The 9,437-nt window shown below is 41.8% G+C and overlaps 1 protein-coding gene across 1 annotated transcript in view; it reads left to right on the top strand.

Moving 5' to 3' along the window:
* Positions 1 to 203: 203 nt before the first annotated feature.
* The window catches only part of mapkapk2a (MAPK activated protein kinase 2a), a 58,953-nt gene continuing 49,719 nt past the window's right edge, over positions 204 to 9,437 (top strand). The window contains exon 1 of the mRNA XM_049004301.1: positions 204 to 884. Within this exon, the coding sequence (XP_048860258.1) occupies positions 657 to 884 (228 nt within the window). The 5' untranslated portion in view covers positions 204 to 656. The remainder of the gene's footprint in view (positions 885 to 9,437) is intronic.

Raw genomic sequence — 9,437 nt, 5'->3', positions numbered from 1 at the left:
TGAATTACCCCTGCTGTATTGATTTGTGTCGGAGTATTTGCCTCGAGATGGACAAGCCTCCCCAGCTTTGGATCCTGTGTTGCTTGGGTCAGGATTAGTGGCTTGAACATGGATAGATGGATACAAAAAGCGAATGATGAACACCGCCGTCTCTGGATATGCCATAGTCATTCCCCTTTAAGATGCACGGGCATGGTTACTAACCACATGACGTCACCACAAAAGCGGACGCCGACTTGTATGAAAGCTGCAGCGTGAGTCGGTTCTCGCGCGTCTCTGTCGGTCTCTGTCCCGTTCACAATTTTAAAAGTGCGGTCGCCTCTGTTCACGTGAATAAAGCACCGGGAAGTCGCCGCTTTCTCATAACCCTGGAAGAACCGGCGGCCCGCGGCAAAAGATATCTACTTTTCCCCGACTGGAGTCTCAGAGTTGACAGCTGAAATGGACATTAGGTGTCAGCCGGCAGAAAGGGAGCTCGGATTTTAAAGAAATAAATTTCGGTTAGCCGCTTCTGCCCGGCGTTAGAGCAGTGTGGGTAACAGACCGTCCCGCCGGCAAGACGGCTACTAGCTTACCTACGGCACAGCCGCTTCTCGGCCGGCTTCAACGTAACGGAACGACTTAAGCCCTCAAGAGGCTCCGCGGCATCGTTCGGGATGCTGTCCGATGCGCAGACTGAGCCGGTGTTTCCAAGCCAGCAGCCGCCGCAGGGTCCGCAGAACCCGGCACAGTTTGTCCAATGCAGCGTCAAGCCCACGGTGCCCTACAAGACAAACGCCATTACCCAGGATTACCAAATCACCAACCAAGTCCTGGGCTCCGGCATCAATGGCAAGGTGGTGGAGGTTTTCCGGAAGAAGGACGACGGGCGCTTTGCCCTCAAGGTGAGCGACTCGCCTGCGGTGGTAGCGGGGGGCCGTTGCGGGTGACGCGACCGGGCTCGGGCAGCAGACGACGGCCCGGCATTTGTTTTTACTCTGGAGGGTAGCTGGTGTCTGAGGTGTTTTGTGTGACCGGCTGTTTTCGTTAAGTACCCCGCACTTTCATTGGTGTCATTTTTAATATGAGGAGTTCATGTTGACGGAGCACTTCTTTGGGCGACTTGCCGGTGTTTACATGACTGACCTTTGGCGCCCGGGTCTTAGACTGACTTATTAAACGTTCCTTCCATTTAGACTGATGTCACGGCGATATTCTTAATGAAAACTGGTCTGTCTTGGAGTAATAGTGTTTCTTCTTGAAATATTTGGCTTGTTAGTCTTTATGCAGTCTTTTTTCCCCCCAGTAACATTGTTACAGTACTCTAATGAAATTTGACATCACATGGAGTAATGGTGTTCCTTTCCGGATTTGGACTGCTAGTCTTAAGTATTTTTTTCCGGTAATATTATTGCTGTACTTTAATGAAATCTGACATCACATGGAGTAATGGTGTTTCTTTACAGTTTTGGGATATCAGTCTTACTGCAATTGTATTTTTGCAGCGATATTGTTGTAATACTTTAGTTAATGCACTCTGACAACACATGCACTAAGTAATATTATGTATTTTTTTTTAATTTATTTGCTTATTTTACAGATTTTGATTGTCATTCTACCGCATTGATATTTTCGCTGTAATATTATTACAGTAGTAGTAGTTAGTGTTAAACATGGTATGATAGCGCCTGAGTCAACAAATACATGGGTTTATTGGTTTAGCTGCATATCAGTGGTCATTAGTGGCTAAGCTAATGTACTTGGGCAGAAATAATATCATGATTTTACACCTACGTGAAGATCAATTTAACATACTGTTCTATGCTTAAAAATGTTATGCACAGTACAGATTAATGTTACATGTTAATTGAATGAAATCCGAAGAGGATTTGAAACTGGACGATTTACTAATCGATATTAAAAAAACTCACTCTCAATAGCCGCTGAACGCATGCGCGCTGGTTGACACACATACAGAGTTGGCCGAACATGGCATATGCTGCAGTTGAAGGCACTTCGCAAGCTGGTTTAGTAAGAACAGAAAAACGCAAAAGTGCCGTTTGGAAGTATTTTGCAGACGAACATGGAAAGGCTAAGGATGTCGATAAGCCTCTGTGCAAACATTGCTACAAAGTTGTGGCGACGAAGTTAAGTAGCACGTCAAACCTGGCGAAGTATCTTAAAGACCGACATCCCAGTCTTCATGAGAAATTCCGCGAGGTCAGTAAAGTTCTTGTTCCAGCACACTGAGCTATTAATGACTCAAAAATGTTAACTTGGCCGGCGCACACCTTAACATTAGCCGTTTATCTATAAGCAGTTAGCCAACAAATACGTTAGACGTATGGTAGAAGGTTGTCCATTTGAGCCCTGGCCTTTGCAGAATTATCGTATGTTTGTGGGTTCTTGAGCAAGGCTCTTGATCCCCAGCTTCGGAGATCCTACACACTGGCTGACCCTGTGCTGTCAATCCACAAGCTTGCTCTCACTTGTATGTCTGTCTTATGTAGAGCAAGATGGGGTAGGCAAAAAGAGAAGAAATAGCTGTTATTGCTGTTTCTCGGCTTCTTGATAAACTCTTGCATATTAAAATGAGAGGTGTCATAGGAAGATGTAGTGATCAGACTTCCTGTTTTCCCTCATGGTTTCATGACAGTGTTTTGTGATGGGGGGTGTCATTGCTGTGCCTTTGCTTAAGTTCCCTGGGTGGTGTGTGACAATGATCCAATGGCATGCAGGATGCTCTGTTTGTTGTGAAGTGGTATGTCCTTGTATGCCCTGAGCACGAATGCTTTGCTGGTCTTTCTTACGTTTAAAACCACTGTCTTTGAGCAGTGGCTGGTACTGATGTAGTTATACTGAAGGATACATTTGTAGAACTATTTTTCCTCCTGGTTTCTAGACAAAATGAATCTAGTTAACTCTTCTTCCCTTTTATAATTTTGACATCATGCCACTAGGCCTGTCGCAATAAACGATAAATCACTTAATTGCACGATAATTAAAATGAGGTCGATCATTTTTCCGGCTGCGATAATTTTCATTTGCATGCTTGTTTGTTTTCCTTTTGTTTCTCTATACCAAATGGGAATATTAGCTGTCTTTAGCAAACCGGCTCATTTGGCTCCGCTCGCCAAGAAGAGTAGGCTCTTTCGGCTCCTAAACGGCTCTTTTTAAAAAAAACCCGCCCCTCTCTTCGTTTAACCTGATGCTGATTAGCGTGGCCTGATTTGAGCTTGTTAAAAATATGACGCCGTTTCGTGGGCGGGCTTTTTCGGAAGACAACGTGTTCCGGCCACTGTCGTCCTTAATGTTTAGGCAGCTCAAAAACCTGGACAATTCTATTAAACATTAATAAAACGGCTCTTGAACAGGAGCTGGGTCCCATCGTTCATTAAAAAGAGTCTGCTCAAAGAGCCATCTTGTTCGCGAACGACAGATCACTAATAATGCGTGAATTCTCGTATCTGTGGGCTCTTTGCACTTTAGCTTCTGCATTCATGGAAATGCGGCTCGCTCATTTTCGGTCTGTGAAAAATGACGTGCCGTTTACAGGACTTGCCCAAATCCTTCTCCAAAGTACCAACGAGTAAATTAGAGAAGGGCTTTAAGATGTTTGCCTTGTCTTACATCCACGGATACGAAGGAGAGTCTTATTCGTTCAACTTTGTAGCTGGTGTTAGACTGAAACATGAAGAAGGAAAAAATCGATTATGATAGTCATCGGATTATAATTATCAATTTCGCCCAGGCAGACGTGTTCACTATAAACGGTAAAGTAAAATGTGGCAATAAATTATATTAATATGATTATACGCAATAAATTATTTTTCTTGCTCGGAATTTGCCAGACTAAATTAGCTATGGATTTGAATATGGCCTGTTGATGCACCTGCTTTTATTCATATGGGGTGTTTTGTTGTTTACAAATGTTCTAACTGGCAGATTTTCCTGTTTTTCCCTGTTTGAGCCTAATGTTTATTTTAAGGGTGATTTTGTTTACATAGACTTCATAATCCATTTTATTTATCGTTTTTGGCTGTTTTGTTTCTTTTGGATATTAATGTCTTCCAGTCCCAGTGTTAAATGTTCTTTACAAATTAAAGTTTATTGATCATTGAAAGGGAGTACTTGCATTATTATGCCATTATTACATCATTTGAAAATGGTCTTACAACGGCAATATTATTGTTTATCGCAATAATTCCTGGGACAATTTATTGTCCAGCAAAATTTTATCGTGACAGGCCTACATGCCGCTTGATTCAGTCAGAATGCTTTTTGGATTAAGCCGACTGTAACGACCGTCTTAGAGAGGGTCCTCTGGAGCAGCTGATGTCCTGGGCAATGGATGTGTTTGTGGCATGCGCCTGAGAGAAGTCATCTTATCTCACTAGACAGCAGTGCTGCAGCCTTTCATAGGCAGGCAGCTAAACATAAAAATGCAAAGATTACTGCTGCAGGACACATACCTAGGAGATTCGTAGCTCTTGTCACTGTGATTTCCTCCATAGTTAGGTCACTGCGCAGTTAGCCTGAATTTTATTTTAATGTTCATCTGTTTGCCTGAAACCACCCTGGTGTCTTATCTATCCAACCACAAGAGTAACAGAAACAGAGACCCCTCCCCCAGAGCACCTGCTGCCAAGATCTCCCATGAGTATTTTCAGTGCAAGTAAGTGTGCATAGACCTCAATGAATGAATGGCATATTGAGCTCTAGAGGACCGTTACAATAGGTCCCAATCTGAGAGGCGTCTTGGCAGCTGTGCATGTTGCCTTGCCAGGGTCATGGAGACAATAGATCTTTAGCCACAGAAGATATCAGATATCTGGAAGTGCTAATCTATTTTAAGATGACCTAAAATGGCTGAGGAATGATTTGGAGGTAAACAATGGATCAGAGTCTTACAGAATGATCAGAGACCTAAGAGTACAGAATTGCTATGACTTGGGTGAAATGAAGAATGCATATTTAATTTTAAAAAATTTTATGTCACTGATGGTTTTAACCAAAGCGACAAAGTCAAGAAAGCAGGGTCCCAGGCAGAGTCCCAGGAGCAAATGGGATTAAGGGCCTTGCCCATGGACTCCGTGCTGAAATCACTGTGCCAACCTGAAATGGTTCTAATTGTGGCTTCTCCAGGAATTTTTCTGGGTATGATATTTACACCACAGACCCATTTTATTGCATGGTTAGTACTTGGTATTCCATTGAAGTTAAAATGTGATATTAGCTGCTATATCGATGTCTTAAAAAAATGCAGTTCTTGATCTTTTTATTTAATTTTTTTTCCGTTCTGTTTTCTAATGCTCCTTCACTGAACCATCTCCCAGTTAACATCACTGGATGGTCTAATTAGAAGTTCTTCTGCCAGGGCTAGATAGAGGGAAACTTCATACACTGTATGAAATGGGATTTTCTTCATTATGTCATAGGCAGTACGTTACTGGAGTTTTGAAATCCACCCCACCCCCTGCAAAAAAAAAAACTTGTCTGTTTGAACTGGTGTTGACATTTTAATGCCACAATAGAGATTTAAAGTTTCCCCATCGGATCTCCTGGAATGCTCAGAGTTTTTTCCTTCTGAGCTCAGTCCTGGACCTTATTCCAGTTGTTCTTTGAAACCAAGCGGGCAAATGATCTTCACTATTTCATCAACAGGGTTATGACTGCACATTGTGGCTGCTTCTCCTTTATGAATTGATCACTCAAAAGATCCAATGAATGAATGGCTTCCGGAGATCTGTCCTCCTCTATCTACACTTACTAAAATGTTGTCTAATCTCCACTGATTGTGCTACAGTGGAATTCCAGTTGGGAACTGAAATGGGCTGACCAGACATTCCAGTTTCAACATTTTTGTCTTGTACCCATATTGTAGTTTTCATTGACTTTTTAGTTGTTTGCAAGCTATGGCTGAAATCTTAAAGGCACTTCTCCTGATGGAAATGGACTGTTTTTTAATTGTTTTCCAGAAACCCTAAAAGATGTGAGGAGATGGGTAATTCATCAAAGTTTCTGTTATTAGAATAAATTTTTTCGCTTGGGGTTAAGCAAGTTCTGATTTTTTTTTTTTACAAGGTATTGTAGGAGATTTAAGTGTGCACTCGCTCCTGCAGTAAGCACTTTTTCGATTGGGATGTGTTGGCCATACAATTTGTGTGTTATGCATCCACTCTGGAAGGTAGCTTTCATCTGGTTTGATTTGACCAGAATGACAAATTTGGCAACTGGTGTGTTTTTGTACATTTTTGGTAACAACAGTGTGGGCTGTAGATAACTTACTTGGGGTGGACATGGAGAGAGACATTTTTTTTTAATGGACACTACGTACTTGAAAATTGTAAGCACTTCATGGGACGTTTGATCTGAAGCCTAATTCACCTGCTGTAATTTTATTCAGACCTTCAGCAACACCATAATGTGCCTTTTGGGCTCCTGATCTTGGAAACATCTCGCTCATGCCAAAAAACCCTCTGCATATCCCTCACCCAGATTAAGATTCCTTGTGGATCTGACGCGGCTAGATTAGTCATTGGTGGAATGCCACTCTTAAGATTAGAGGTAAGTGATTCAGCTTGTATTTTTGTTTCTGTTTGTCAGAGACAGTGTGAGATGGATTCTTCTGACTTCCAATGGGCAATCTGCAGTGCTCAGTTCGTGATGAGGCCGGCTGGCTTATATTGCACTGCCCTAGAATTTTCCTTCTGTGAGCATTGATTATAGGCCCAATCCAGAACTACTTGGTCCTTGAGAGATTAGGTGCCACCTGGTGCTTCCTGTCTTGTTACTGTAAGTCGGATGGCCCTTGCCTGGCTTCCATGTTATGCTATTTGAGAGCCTTTTTTTCAGTTGCTCCAGGGGCGCTGCACACTTGCTGACTCAAAGCTCTCTTATTACTCAGACTTCCTCATTGTTGGCATCATGCAGGTGAAGTGAACATTCAAGCTAGAATTCTTATGAAATGTTTCAGTTTGTGGGATTTAGTGATGCTCCGTTTGATCGGCCACCGATCATGATTGGCCGATATTGGCTAAAAATAGCTTGATCGGCGAACCCCAAAAGCGCCGATCAAAAAAGCTGATCACTTGACGTAAATTACTTGCGCGACTTTTTCACACGTGCATGCACGGCACACAGGTAAACAGCAGCAGAGCGGAGATTACCAGCGGCAACATGAGTTCTCCCATCTGGAAGTTTTTCAAAGTGTCCGATAAAGACGTAAAGTTAGCCGTTTGCAATGTATTTCGTGATGAAATCCCTCGAGGTGGAAGCAAGCAACGGTATTTTAACACCACTAACATGATTAGGCATCTTAGAACACGCCATACAACTGAATATGCCGAGTATGAGAAACTAAACCAGCCGAAGCCAACAACATCCCCATCCCTCAACCAGCCGACTGTGAGTGATGCATTTAAACGACGTGAACCATACAGCAGGGATAGTACGAGGTGGAAAGACATCAGGTTCAGAATTATGGAACTCATTTGCCTCGACGAACAACCTCTATCCGTTGTGGAGGATAAAATGTTCCGTCGCCTGCTAAGCTGCCTTGATCCACGAATAATTTTAAGTTACTCTGCCTTATTTGGGAAAGATGGCCTACAGTAGCCTTAAGTTCTCATTTTCTAAAATAAACACTTGGTGGTTCTTCAAGATCTTGACTGTAGCCTATTTCTACAGTTTTTTTTTTTTCAATATAGTTAATTTAGAGTTAGTTTTATTTCTACAAATGGTGCAAACTCTGCTAGATTATAGATAAAAGATTCCCATTCCCCTGCCATTCTGTGATCGGCAGTGATCGGCAATCGGCAGATCATGATCTTGGTGATCGGTGATCGGCCCCAAAAATGCCGATCGGAGCATCTCTAGTGGGATTTGTTGTGTGTGTGAATTTGCTCAGTGAATCACTGTAATGAATTGTTCATTTTTAATTTTAAATTAATTCTTTGTGCTAAGGTTAGTGTGTCTGGATTGCTTTTTTTTCTCTGGATTATTAACTGTTCTGGCTTCTAGGTGACTCCATATTTCCTCCACTTGACTTTGTTTTTCAGTTCTCCTTCCCCCCCCCCCCCCCCATCATAACACCAGCTGTTTTACTGGAAAACTCTCTCACAAATTGTCTCTCAGTGAGCCCTCCAGCCTTGTTGATTCATTGCTGGAACCGGCCGAATTCGGCCAGAAGCAGAAATAGATGTGTTGTTTTCGCTGCTGACACTTTTTGTGACACATATTTCTTTTGAGGTTTTAACCAGGCAGGATAGAGTAAAAAGTCCCTCCATAATGAGTACTCTATCTACCACTGTCCACATCCAGGATACAGTGATGAATGTCCTTCAAGATGTTCAAGTCATTAATATTACAGTTAGTGGTGCAGTAATATAGACATTTCTGACAGATACTGGCTATTTGCTTGCAGAGTGGGAGGTGGGGTAAGGTGGTATCATCTCATATGTGACCCGTGCTGGCAAAATGAGTCGTAATGCGCACAGGCTATTTATGAGCTAGAGTCAAAAATGTCAAAGAAAGTTAATTTTCGTCGAAATTGAGATTTTCCTAAAAATGAGTCGATTAAGTCATCATCTATCAATCCCAATAATCATCCCATCATAATTTGAATGTTTTGTACGGGCTTTGTCTTCAGAAATTAGTCCTTTATCTTAAACACGAATTTTCTAAGAGAATTTTTCTCCACTCACTCGTGGCATGACTGGTAATCCCCCCACCGATTGTTTGGTATCACCGTGAAGCGAGGCTTGCCTGCTTTCTAAAAATTTGCATAGAATTTCCAATGACATCACTCTGAACCAATAGAACTCCCTTTTATAAAACCTTTTTTATGTAAACAACATCTAATGGATGTAACTCGGTCATTTTTTGTCCGATTCCAACAAACCATACATCATTTTGAAGGTTTTAAAAAGGAGAATCTAAAAAAAATAACTCCATTTTGACAATTTCCTCATTCCGACTCATTTTGCCAGCACGGGTCACATATTATAGAATATTGTGTATCCTTTTGAACCAATATGGGACGTGGCATGTCCAATATTTTCATACTGCACAACTGATTCCTTATTTCTTCCGATTTAAAGTGACAACCCTACATCTAATAACATATTGGCGATAACAATGTGTTAACTGGTATATTGTGCATCTCTAAATGCATTGAAGGCTGTGTGCTTCACTGTAGTGGCCCCTTATTAGTATTAATGCATTTTTTAAAAACTTCAGTCTTATTTAAGATCAAGACTGTTTCAGATACATATGGTGTGATGGGGAATCTTTTGGGTGTTTTAGTTTTGACTCTAACCTCAAAGATTGCAATCAGGTAATTTTTGTCTATATTTCCGCCTGTTGTTTGTACAGCTACCAGGTAACAAGTTTGATGCAATCGTAAAACAGTTTAGTCATCATGGAGAGTGTTAGTCATGCCTGATTGGACCTTCCTG

The sequence above is a fragment of the Brienomyrus brachyistius genome, unplaced genomic scaffold (assembly GCF_023856365.1).
Source record: "Brienomyrus brachyistius isolate T26 unplaced genomic scaffold, BBRACH_0.4 scaffold100, whole genome shotgun sequence".
Taxonomy (NCBI): Eukaryota; Metazoa; Chordata; class Actinopteri; order Osteoglossiformes; family Mormyridae; genus Brienomyrus; species Brienomyrus brachyistius.
Note: the sequence above shows the minus strand (reverse complement) of the source record. Positions and strands in the feature narration are given on the sequence as shown.